The sequence below is a fragment of the Pangasianodon hypophthalmus genome, chromosome 20 (genome assembly GCF_027358585.1).
Source record: "Pangasianodon hypophthalmus isolate fPanHyp1 chromosome 20, fPanHyp1.pri, whole genome shotgun sequence".
Classification (NCBI taxonomy): domain Eukaryota; kingdom Metazoa; phylum Chordata; class Actinopteri; order Siluriformes; family Pangasiidae; genus Pangasianodon; species Pangasianodon hypophthalmus.
The window spans coordinates 7,073,989-7,087,936 of NC_069729.1; the positions used below are offsets into that span (position 1 = coordinate 7,073,989).

The 13,948-nt window shown below is 38.7% G+C and overlaps 1 protein-coding gene across 2 annotated transcripts in view; it reads right to left on the reverse strand.

Annotated features, from left to right (window-relative positions):
- The window catches only part of srgap2 (SLIT-ROBO Rho GTPase activating protein 2), a 111,899-nt gene that overhangs the window by 37,477 nt on the left and 60,474 nt on the right, over window positions 1–13,948 (reverse strand). For both annotated transcript variants that reach the window (XM_026935637.3, XM_034314144.2), the window contains one exon: window positions 7,852–8,014. In XM_026935637.3, coding sequence (XP_026791438.3) covers window positions 7,852–8,014 — 163 coding nt within the window. The remainder of the gene's footprint in view (window positions 1–7,851; window positions 8,015–13,948) is intronic.

The window sequence follows — 13,948 nt, forward strand, 5'->3', positions numbered from 1 at the left end:
ATTTTTTATTTGCATCTGGTCTAACCACTGCTTTAGCGGAAAACTCGAAAAATGTTTTCTGTACTGAAAGGTAGGAAGGAACAGAACATTGTAAATGCTCCGTCTAAACCGTAGATGTTGGCATCCAGCCAAAAAAAAAAAAAAAACAGCAAGAGAGGTTGAATGAAAGCTAGAGGTCCACCACAATTGTAGCGTCACATAATCCACTATTTTCAGCTTTCAAGCCTGGCAGGGGAGGGTAAAGCTGCAATTTAACCCTTTGAAGGTTGAGATGAATGGCTGGCAGCAGGATTCTGTCCATAAGGGCTCATTAATAATGGAGCTTTGATGGCCTTTATTCAGAGCGAGAGCTCTGGCTGATGGGTCAGAATCTACAATCAAATCCGCATTTAGAAACGTGCAGAGGAGTAGCATGGTGTCAGATCTCCCTCCCTCTCTCTTATTCACTGGAAGCCAAGATGACTGATGTTCAAAGATAGTCCAGCCCTGAAATGTCAACATCAACATGTTCCTATGGTTCAGTGACTCACAATGACAGTGAAGTGTCTTCTTAAAACTAACCATGATGAAGCTTGTGCATTAGTCTGATGCACACTAATGGTAATTCTTAGACTAACTAATGAGTAGAGTTAGGAATCTCGAGTAGGGAAATATAATATCATTATTGTGATTTATACCCCACCATTGTTGTATTCTCGCATCTGATTGGTCAGAAGGTGTGGATTAATTACTTCCAACAGCAGCTTTGACAGTTGATCAAATTGGTAATTCAAATCACAGGTTTATATTAATGCACTCGTTCTAGGGACTTGTATTGCGGCATTCTACATAATCCAACATTTAACATTTATTTATGGAAGCAGTCTCCAGTGTCAGTGCTTCATATCATTCAGCACGTTTTCTGCCACTGGAAAGTCGTCAAGATAGTGGATGGGTTTCCCCGTAATGTGATATACTGCATTTCTTTGTTTGTTTGTGGGGTTTTTTTGTGTCTTCAAAATGCCATGTCATTTTCCTTACTATACTCTTTACAGATATATAGTGAGTATTGAGTTAAATGATTTTTATCACAATTACAAAATCTGTTAAACATAAATCTGTTAAAAATCTGAGTTAATGTTTAACATTTCATATTAAATCTTTTAAAATTGCAAAATATTAATTTATTTTACAAAGAGATCTTTTACGCATTTATTTTACAAAGAGATCTATAAAGCATTCCCCCCCCCAAATGAAACACTACCATTTTACTGTCAGTTTGTTAGCAAACCTACATATTGTGATGCGCATTGTGTACCGTAGAAATGTCTGGAAATATTAATATGGGTATTTTGTTATCAGCCACCCATGATTCAATTTCTATTCTGATTTTGATTCTATCATAAACAATTTAGCTTATGCCACTTGATGTAATAACAAATGTTATTTAAATCATAATTTATTTTTACCCAGAAAAATGGTTTATAATTAAATATAAGAAAAAAAAAAACTGTCATCAAGGGATGTGTGCATTTCCGAGAACAAATTTTCTGTGGATGGAAACCACATCTGGCAGAGAATTGAGAGATTACAGACGATGACAAGAACAATGAAGAATTAGAGATAATGAGCTCAGGGCATAAAATCAGCATAAAATCATCTTTTTCTCCCGCTCTACCAGACACACACCCTGCTTCAGTTTCTCAGCATGTTTTCCATTTGCTGATTCTGACAACAGAAAGAGAGGAAGTGTAGGTAAAAGTGTAAAAGTAGGGTAATATTGCATGCAGTGGAGTGACTGTTTAAAAAAAATTACAGATTCACTATAGCTGAGGGAGACTGAAATAATATACCACTGTGCCTGTGCGATTTTATAGCTGAAAACTGTGTGTGTGTGAGAGAGAGAGAGAGAGAGAGAGAGAGGAATGGGTGTTGGTTTACCTGCAGTGTGCTTGTGAAGAGACTATGAGCAACTACATGAATGACTAGAACTAAATAAATAATAGCTGTATGTGTGCTTTTGTGCCATTTTTTTTCCTTACATCTTTTCTACATAGCTAGTGAGTGGGTGTTCTAAGCCACTGCTCCAACTAAATCCATCGAGATGAATATCAGCTCCAAATCAAGAGATTTCATCCAGACATTCCAGCAACATTTTTTCCCCTTCTCCCTCCTGCTCAAAACTGCCATTTTCAGGTCAAACGTGCTGCTGTTGGGAACTGGAACGTGTGCCAATCCGAAAACTGTTCAAGATGGAGAAACAAAAGAGCTCGCTGAGCAGTTTAAAGCCTGTGTGCTGCAATGGATTTTAGCACAGCTCTCCCATTACCCCATGATACCAAGCACATGGAGCGCATTAAAGGATGAAAGTTTGATTTGGAGCTTAAAAAAAGTCACCTAACAAATATTCAAAAAAATTGCAACGTATGACATAAAAATAAAGTTTCCCCGAGTGCTTGCTGTAGCTGGAAGATGTCAAGTCATTATTATTTTTAGCACCTCGCCCCATGACATCATCATCATCAAAAAAAAAAAAAGAGCAAGCAAGAAATCCAGGAAAGCCAGGAGCTTGTGCTTCCTCACGGGACATAGTGGCGTTATCATGGGCTAAAAATACCCCCAACATCTGAATTCTGTGAAAGCGAAAACTGAAAATGAACGATCACAGAACTGGATTCACTCACATTTCTGTCATACTGAGTGCTACGACATAGTTGTGGAATGGAAGGCATCATTCCATTGATTAAACGATCATCACTGGAAACATCTGGGAAGCTCTTCATAAGTTCTTCCCAGCAATCTGTGTCGTGGCAGACTGGCAGAAATCCAGGATGTCTTCCATTGAAATTGTTAAAGGCATTAATATAATGACTTCAGATCATATCAGGGATTTTAGTGGATTGATTGTGAAGTCTGCTTTATACATTCTACACTTCAAAATGGATAACTTCTAAATGGATCCATTTTAAAAAGGAACAACTGATTATATACATGGTATTTGGGTCAAAACATAAATTATAAGGGCTTGAAGCCATTACAATAAGGAAATTAGTAGAGATGACCTGGTCCTTAGCAACAAAACCTTTGTGCAAAGCTAGACAGCTGGCTAACTTGGGTTATGTTAGTAACAAACACAGTTGTGATTGTCGTGGTATATTTTACAGGTTTGGTTAATGTTAAATAAACGGAGAATATGACAATGCAATATATGCTCAGACACTGAAATTCAGCTTGTGTCAACCAGAGAGAAATGTAGGCTAGTTTCTAGAGTTAACTAGCCAGCTTGCTAATTGGGATGACACTGCAGTTTTTAGCAGTTTTTTGACAAATAACAGAAACGTTTAACTTTTGATTATTCCACACAGATTGTTTTAATGGTTTAAAATGGCACATTGAGGTATACTTCAAACTTGTTTCAAAAGCATATTTAATATATCTTGCTGTTGTTTTCTTGAACTATTGATTATGCTAATAGCTGTACAGAGCATAAACACTTACAGTACATAAATGAGAAAAAATGAAGGATATTAATGTGTCAAAAAATTATCCTCCTATTAAAAAAATTGAAATAATTTCAGTGATTCATCCCAATTTGCTAACTCAACACAGTAATAAAGAATAGAGGTCAAAACATAGACAAAACAAGGACACCACCAAACTGCGTTAAACTGCATTCGTCCTGGATTGGTGAGGCCCAAACCGCATAAACCCATCGACCTGACCAGTCCAAAAGCCCCATACCTACTGTAGTACCCTATACCAAATGTAGATTACTGTAGTATTTGAGAACAGAATCAGAAGGTTTTGGGGATCAGAAAAAAAAATCATGCAGAAGCAGACAGAAAGGTTCAACAGAAAAAGATACATAAACCTTAAATTATTCATTAATTCATTCATTTATTCTTTCATTCATCTTTATCCTATCCCAGGAACACTGGGCAGGAGGCGAGAATACGCCCTAGATAGAACACCAATTCATAGCAGGATACCATGTAACACAACACATTCGTTCTCATCTAGGGGCAATTTAGAGTAACTAGTCAACCCATTAATGTTTGGGAGGAAACCGAAGAACCTGGAGGAACATGAGGAGGACGCGCAGAACTCCACAGAGTAAACAGTAACCTAAGCTCATGAAAAGAATTATAAGAAAATGAAATCAGATGTTATTGGCTTGAGCTGGCCTAGCTAACTTACCTGTTTTATTTTACTTACTTAATTTCTGTTCCTTTACACACATGCACACTCACACACACATAGACACAAGCCAGAAAAACAGGAGGTAGTCTGTCAATTGAGTCAAGACTAGCTCCATAAATCGGCTTGAGAAAGAAAGGAGAGAGGCATGTACCTGTTGAACACTGACCTACAGCCCTGAATAACTGCTTACAATCATCAAAGGAAAATATGACTGCTTTTGTGTGCACATCTCATAGAAGACTGGCTTTGGTTAGCATGAATCCACTGGCACCCTGTAGCAGGTTGGAACCGGGCCCTGCTGAGCACTATTGTTACAGCACTGCAATATTCAGTGGCCAGAACCACACAACACTCACACCACCAGCTTTTCCTAATCCTTCCCCACTGATCTCAACCTGCTTCTCTCCTTCTCAAACAACAGATGCATGCGTCACTCTTGAACTCCCTCAACTGAAGCAAAGAAAACATGCTGTGTCCTCAGAAGGATGTCTCCTGCTTCGTCACTCTGTGTAGCTTTTACAACTCCTACCACTTTTTTGCAGAAAAGTGCTTTAGACTGTCAGCAGTTGAAATAAATGCTCTCTGATAATTAGTGCCTTAAGGTCAGCCAATTCTCCTGAGTGTATTTTTTCAATGGAACTGAGTTGGACAGCTGCAATTTTATTTACACAGCCAGGCTACTGAGGCAGAAGCTCATAACAGAGTGAAACACTGTATTGAATTTCTAAGAGGCAGACTCCAAGCACGAAGATACTGCTGAAATCAAATTTCACTTTGACTGTAATACGGATCAAACTAGCTCTCAAGTAGACCATCACAACACATCTGAATAACATAAAATATGGAACAGGCATCCTGTATAGAGGTATATAGGATGCCTGTTCCATAGAGGTGGAAAAAAAAAATCAGTGCTGTATCTCCACTAATGCATCACTAAGCTTTTTCACTATGGTAGAATAAAGTGGGGGCACGTCTTGACTACTTTACAGTTTCCCTTGCTCAAAGACCCCTCCTAACATGGTAATTAATGGACAACACCAACTTGAAACAAATTAAATAAGTCTGTATTGAAATATTTGTCATCTGCTTAACAACTTCTGGGTGCTGGGTGGTGCTGTATCTTATTCGCGTGAGAATTTAGGGATTGTGTGCCACACTGACATTACAGGGAAACACTGCTAGCCTAGGTACAATGGCATTTATTAAGAGAACAATTTTCAACAATCTCAAACATAAGAAATACCGATCAGGATTCACTTGTAGTTCCTAAAACCAAAAGGGCACAAGCCTCTTTTCTCACTCAACATTTTCAACGATGTTCAATGTCACATTAATGAGAAATCCAAAGCAGAAGCAATGTAGAGAGTAAACAGTGGACTCAAAGTTCCAGAGCGCAATGCAGCTATATGACGCATTTGCGCTATGGCAGTTACGGCAGAGACTCTGTTTGACCGGTTAGCAAGCACGATAGCATAGATGGCGTGGTACCTTTAAAGCTTTGGAACCTTTGGAAGCTTGATCTGTTTGAGAAGAGTGTACAGATGAGGAGGTGAGAGTCATGGACAGGACTAAAGAGTTGCTGTAATGGTCTCTTTAGACATGAAGAATGGGCTAATGCCAACTGGCACCACTATCAGCAGGTAGTCGAACCGCGTTGTGGGTCATGTAGAAAACCGACAACCAAAATGAAAACAGACCAATGTCAATGTCGATGAATGCAGGTTAAACTAAAAAAACATACAGAACTCTCCAAGGATGGCTGACAAGCTCATTTTTATTTTGTCTGACAGGTAAGGGGGCTGGTGTGAGGTACGACAGAGCTACGACTTATAATGCAGATATCAGCAAGAACCATGGTGAGTCTCCGGAGAAGTACTAGCCAGGAGCGTTCAATTAAAGAGCCATCATTTTTGAAGCCCAGTGCTCTGGAGAAAGCAGAGGAGGAGTGTTGGAACAATGAAGGGAATAGTGATGAGGTGAGACAGTGGAAACAGAAAAGAGTGAGAAACAGAGAGAGAAAGAGGTGCTGATTGGGGTTAGCAGGGCAGCTGGGGACTCCCCAAGGCACAAGAACACAAAAACAAAAGTGGAGCAGGTCCACCTGCTGTGCTTTCCTAGACAATGGAAAGCACCATTAGAATTGTGAACACAATAAAACAGAGGCCCTAAACAAGAATAACCTGCAAACCAACACAATTAGCTCTTGAGCCACTGGTGTAGAACTTGAGGGCCAGAAGCACATATACGGAATGGCTCGTCTCACACCTGCTCAACCTGCTTTCAAAGGAGGCCATCTCAGCCGGATTTTGACTTGGATTTCAGGTGCTGCGACCTGAATTAGCCAAGCTACTATAGGCCTTAATCTATCTTATGTGGACATGTTGGAGACATTGGACATTCCTTTCACATGATGGAAAGAGCTATCTGGGGCTATGCAGAGGACTGAAAAGACTGCATCTGACTCTCTTCAACCAGTCCAGAAGGTTGGCAAGGTAGTGGGGGTTGGGGTGGGGCTGCAAAAAAGTTCAACAAAGTTCTCCTCTGCAACTATTATTAAGATCTTTTCAGGAAAAAAAAAAAAAGATGTCTGGTGGTATAGCGTCAAAAATAACTTGGCCACCAACATCCAACCAATTGCAAAAAGGAAGTGTCGCATATTGCACTAGCATTTAGACTGCATTCTATGCTGCATTCTACTTAACTTAGAATTGGGACAATGGAAATTGGAATTATGTTATTTCCAACCTCTGAATATTTGAGCTTTAATGTGGGAGCTGTTGTTAGCAGCAAGCAAACCAATTAACACTAGTGTTATGAGTAATCTTTAAAGTTCATGATACAGTTACCTTAGCAAAGTGCATGGTGGATATTATAGATTTACCCAGCTATTTATTCTGTTCATTTAGCTAAACCAAATACTATTATAATATAAGTTACAAATACAGAAGTGGTACTTTTATTGTCTGAGCGGCAATGTTGCTATGTTGTCAGTGTTGAGGACAACTTCCTGACTTCCTGAGTAGGAATTCCTACTCACAGTCGATGTTTTTTCTTTGTTTTTTCCTAGTTGGAATACCAAGATGTGAGTTTTAATTGAAAACATTACTAGCTTGGGTATGTGCTTCGGGTGAGTGGTTTTGGAGGGAACACTGAAAGGGGGGCCTGGATTTGCTTGACTTGAAATGAAGGCTAACCTCAATACAGCAGTTACCGACTCAATCAATAAACAGGCAGGGGGCAGGTGGAAGGGATTGTGGGAGGAATTTCATGCACTGACCGCTGGGGGGAGGGGGGATCAGAGTTTCTGAAGAGATAATTCAATTAATACTGGCAGCTCAGATGTGACACTACAGACCAGAAAAGCAAAATCTGCATATGAGGTATTTTCTGACTGTATAACTGTCATGTCTTCAGACAAGAAACATATTAATCCAGACCACTGAGAAGCAGGAAGAAAGTGAGAAAGAAAAAGAAGAGATAATTCAATTAATACTGGCAGCTCAGATGTGACACTACAGACCAGAAAAGCAAAATCTGCATATGAGTTATTTTTGACTGTATAACTGTCATATCTTCAGACAAGAAACATATTAATCCAGACCACTGAGAAGCAGGAAGAAAGTGAGAAAGAAAAAGAAAGAAAGAAAGAACGAAAGAAAGAAAGACACTCACCTTCTTGAATAAGCGTCCAGAATCCTCACTGATCTGGGCAAAGCGTGGTATGACGTTGTTGAGGTAGAGATCGCTGAGAGTGGCATGGTCACGACTCTCACGCTTCACCTGAGTCAACAGCAGGTTCCAGCAGTTCACTGGAGATAACACATTCTGCTCCTTCCTAAAGGATAGAGACAAAGACACAAAGGCAGTTAAGAGACCATCATGAAACTCTCTAACAGCTATTTGGATTAAATATTGTCTGTATACAACGATATGGGATAAGAAGGGTATTTTTGGAAGTAACAATAATGTCCACAGGTCTTCATCAGGTCCATAAAGAGATCATGTGTCATAAGTGTTTCTAAAACACGCATATCATAAGCAATTCCTGGATAATTTGATTAATTGTCCTGGCTTGCACACTTGGATCACAGCCCTGCGCACCTAGCTGGATAACTGTGTATAGGCAGCAGCTAGGATCAGCAGTGGGCCCATTCATGTGTGAGTAACATGCATTAATACACATTAGCACGTCCATAAAAAAAAACAAAAAAAAAAACACCCAAACAAACAATTTCAGTCCTGACGAGAAAGAGCAGTTTGGTAAGTCAACTCAACATAACTTCCAGGTTCAGTAGATGTGACAGAACATGGACACCACCAAACTGTGTTGTACTGCATTCGTCCTGGATTGGAGAGGCCCAAATGGCATAAACCCAACAACCTGACCAGTCCAAAAGCCCCATTCCTACTGTAGTACCCCATACCAAATGTAGGTTACTGTAGTATTTGAGAACAGAATCGGAAGGCAGCAGAATCTGCAGAAGCAGACAGGAAGGCTTCAATAGAAAAAGATACATAAACCTTAAATTATTAATTAATTCATTCACTTATTCTTTCATTCATCTTTACTGGGCACTGGGCAGGAGGCGAGAATACACCCTGGATAGAACACCAATTCATAGCAGGACACCATGCAACACAACACACTCATTCTCATTTAGGGGCAATTTAGAGTAACTAATCAACCCATTAATGTTTTGGAGGAAACTGAAGAACCCGGAGGAACATGAGGAAAATGCGCAGAACTCCACAAAGAGTAAACAGTAATCTGAGCTCATGAAAAGAATGCTAAGAAAATGAAATCAGATGTTATTGGCTTGAGCTGGCCTAGCTAACTTACTTTGTCTACTTAATAAAGTTACTGCGTGGCTAGCAGCGTAGACAAGCTAGCTAACATTTAGCATGCTAGCTGACTTAGGTCTGCCTGGGTTGTTAACACTGTTGTTAAAGTTTTAACGACTATTGTCAAATTCAAAGTTTGTTTTTTTCATGGTTTGCCTAGACATCTAACCATATTACGGCTTAGATAAAATGCTGCTATGCTCTGCACTACATCTTGTACATACAGAAGATATGGACCACGTGGCCTAAGGGAGAAAGCAGTACTCAGGATGAGGTAGATCTTTCAACTTGGTTCTTATCCTACTAGTGCTGATCTACATCTGCAGATATACAATTACACAAAGGACAGGCCCTCATCCCTATTTCAGAAAGATAGCTTTAAAACAAAAGCCCACAATCCAAAGTTCAACTTGAAGCTTCTTTTATAGGTTCACCCTGTTCATCAGTAATTGGACTCTGAATCTCCGAGTGTGTAACCATGAGGGACTGTGGAGCACTCTGTTAATATCTTACAGCCTGTATGTTTACAAAGCTAAAGCTCAAACATGAGCTCAAACATTCGCTCAGTCCCTGCTGTTAATTCCATCATGTGGTACCTGAAAGAGCTAAAAATTGTACAACCATCATTCATCAACCTGCTCCAAACAAGCAACGCCAAGCTGCTACTGCAGTTCTAAACAAGCAAGGTGATTTAGAACCGTTAAATAAAAGCTGGAAGAGACAGGAACGCAACCTTCCTCCTTACTCTGCCCACTTATTTCACAGCTCTGACAAGATTGCAGGAGAAACAGGAACACAAGTGTTATGAGAATTATGACTCAGACCTATGAAAAAAGGCTTGGGTACAGAGAATTAAGAGAACATGTACAAATCATATTCCAAGCATCTGTTTATTTTTTTTTTCCTTTTCCATTTTTTTTTTAACTGCATGAACTGCCCAGGATCTGTGACATGTCCCAATCATTCTCAAGAATTCCACCACTCACATGGTCCAGAGTGTGAAAATGACCTAAAGTGATGTTTCCTAACCTTGTAAAGTTGCAGCCCATACAAACACAAAAAAGACTTCTGCAGCCCATATCAGGTCCAAACTGCTCCACCATTTTAAAAAAATGCAATCACAGCTGCAATTAGCATAACACTGCTAATCAGCATACTTCTACAAATAGTGTTAAACGTGAGGCTAATGTCTGAAAATTGAGCTAAGACAAGTGCAAATTGTGTTTAGAGATAAACTCATCTCAACTTTCATTTTTGTTGATACAATAAGGATATAAGAGCTCTGAGTACAGGCTGATACTTGATCCTGATAAGACACTGCTCTCTGCAGGCTTCTGATGCCAAACTATGCCAAACCTCAAAGGTATGATGGCAACAGGTTTTATCTGCACAAATCAGGTCCAGCAACATCAAATGTTCAAGTCATAAAATGTGTCATGAATAGCCAGTCTATCTAACAGCACCTTTTTGGGGAATGGGAGGAAACTGGAGAACCTGGAGGAAATCCACACGGATGTGGGGAGAACATGGAAGACCTGAGCTCAGGATCGAATCGGGGACCCTTGAGCTATGAGGCAGCAACGCTACCCACTGTGCCAACATGCTGTGCTCGGAAAAATCGTGTCAACCCCAATCAGGGCCATAACAGCCTGAAAAGCTGGATTACTATCGTATCGGATTTGTCATCATTTTTCACTTGATACTGATACCAATCGTAGTATCACAATGTCTCTTGCTTATTTTACATGTTGATTGTTTCTAGAAGCATAAGCTCATATGCTACTGAATAAAACTCCCTATCTATATGCTTTAGAAATTATAATAGCCTTGAAAAGTATTCTGAAATTAAAAAGAATTAGTTGGCATGCATACCTTAGCATGTGCTTCCTATAGGCATAATATAATATCAATAACAAGTTGTCAGGCCATTGATAATACCTTCAAACTGCTGAAAGGTATAGCATTGAATTGTTTATCACATGTAATATTGAAAGACCTATATTACAGAATAATATAGACTTATAATAGAATTATACACAATTACATACTAAAAAGAATTTTATTAACTTTGTAAATAACTTTGCTAACGATATAGATTTTCCTCCTCATATCTGTATTATAGGCCATTTTATGTAGATTCATGGTATATAATTCAAATAAAGTCAATTTCAATTCCAAGTTATAACACTACAAAATAAAAAAAGGAGTGTGTACGCAATACACCGTTTATTGAAACAAATCGGTACTTTTATGGACTATCTAAAAAACAAACATCTATCTAAAAAACATTATTTCAGCATTGCTTGGAGTTTTCAACATTCCACTTTCTGATCCGTTTCTACAATTCAGTTCAGAACAAATGCAAGGCAAGCCCTTTCTTAAGACTTTCTTTTTCTTTATGTTGCTCTTAAAGATACACTCCGAACCACATACACCCACCCACACACCATTGTAAATCCTGTCTAAACAAAGTGGATATGCACGTTAGAAATGAGAGCTCCTTGTAGGGCACGGCTGTGGTGACGTGAGGAATGAGATGCAGAAACACACTTGTCCGAGCATGCACTGTAACTTGCAACTCACAAGGAATTGCTATTGCACAACACGTTCAAACTGAAAAAAAATTGATCTCATGAATAAGTACAAGACAGATGAATAGGGTTTAAAAGATGTTCCGTAGAACCCTAACACATTGTTACAGTGGATCTCTAATAAAGAAATAAGAAAAAAAAATGCTCAGACACAGCAGTCTCACAACAACACACTTCCTCGACAGCTCAAAAAGGCAGATCTTTATGAGATTACACCAGTTCACGACAAGTAGCTTGGGGTCATTTGGAAAAGGCCACTAAAAAACTGAAGTCCCATGAATGGAGGAGTCACCCAATTAACAGCAGGGTCATTGGAGACAGAATGAGTCTTTCACCAAAGACCATGAAGCAGGCCGGGGTTCCCATGGCAACCTACACCCGTACAGTGATACAGTGGCATGACAGGACTTTTGGCTCAATGGATAAGAATAGAGAAAGAATCCTAAATGCGCAGATAACTGTCAAGAAGCAAATTCCCAATGCATAGCCAGACAGATTGTACAAGAGTGATATGAATGATGTGTACAGTGGCTGAAAGACATCATCAGAGCTGGCCATTGAGTGTTCCTCATACAATATTTTCTGTTGTACCCACACTATACAGTCAACACTCTCTCAGCTCAGTTCTCTAATTTACTTAAAGATATAGACACTTATACCACAGCTCATCTAAATTCTCGAATCTGATTGGTCAGAAGATTATGATTATTTTTCTTTAACAGCACAGCTATCAGCTATTCTGGCTGCAAGGCTATTCATAGGTTTATATTAATGCACTCATTCCAATATGTTATCATTTTTATAGTAACAACTTACTGGTATCAACCAACTAGGGACTGGTATGGTGGCTGCTCCACTTAAATGGACTTTACCTCATGTATTAACCTTTTCTAAAAGTTGTGTGTAAATATTTGCATAAGCAAACCAAACTTAAAATTTCTGTTTTAAAAAATGTTTTGGAAGCGCTGATTTTTTGTCACACTAGCGTGCATATGTTGATGAATGCCAATCACCTGGAAATGACCAGGTACATGGATGGCACAGCTGATTTGCATTTGTTGATGTCCACAAACTCCATAAAAGACAAAGCTTTCCAGCACTAAAATGATGAGTAAATGGCAAAAAAACTTTCTCTGATGCAGAATTGAAAGCTATTTTACCTCACGTCTAAGCCAACAGTATGTTTGACATGAAAATGGAGATGATCGTGGACATCAAGCACATCACATAGAGAATTTTTTTTTTTTTAATTCAAAGCAAGGTGTCTTGGTGACTCTTGGCCAGCAAACACCAACGTACCTTACCCAAAGCCATGTTAGAAAAGCAGGAGGGTGTGTGTCATAGGAAATCATGCAGCACACTAGGGAGTACACACCACACTGCAGATTGAGACATACCACATCGGTCACTTATCGGCCACTTAGTGCTGGCTCTTATAAAATATTGCACAGCATTAAAACAAGATGCCATGGCAAATGGAACAAACTTATATGCTGAGTCATTGCAGAGCGTCATCCTTCTATACAGCAGCATTCTTAATTGAATGACTGTTCTTACAATACGTTAATTTTTATATATTTCAATATTTCATTAGTTAATGCCATTAATATGAAATGACTGGGTTTCATAAAATATTTATTAAATTTGTGTGTAACTGAAATAAAAGTGATTTAAACTCGACAGCGTAATTCGTATATAAACGTGCAGTTACTCATTGCAAATTCTATAATTTGGAGTGGATCAGTCTAAGATAGTCTTCTTATGCGCAAATGTACACACACACTCAGAATAACAAGTAGGATACAAAATTTTTCAGAGATTATTGGATTTTCATGAATACTACATTTCTTCTGCACATGCTCGTTTAAACAAGATACAAATAAATCTGTTCACATCGAGCGTGATAATGAGGCCCAGTGTGTCTACTTGTTGACATGTTTACTTGTTTTCTATAAGGACACATTTATTTAGCATTTTTCGAAGGAGTTTCCAGTATCGATGCTTTGTAACAGTCAGAGATAAAGCTGTTCATTGAATTTTTTTACACAACGGGCCAAAGATTTTTTATTTTTGCTTTTCACTAGATGTATTATGTGGATTTTGAAATTTTACAATGTTTAATCTTTTATTATATGTGTGTTTTCAATGTATTTATCACCTTTTTCTATTTATTTATTGTAGGTGTTTAGCTTGAATGAATTTAACTTCACTGCAGATATAACAGTAATTAGGTGTGGTCATACTATGTAAGGAATAAAACATGATGGGGCATGCTGTTTTAAAAATAATTAACGACATGGGTCATGCGACATTATTATTTTCCAATAACAGCATGT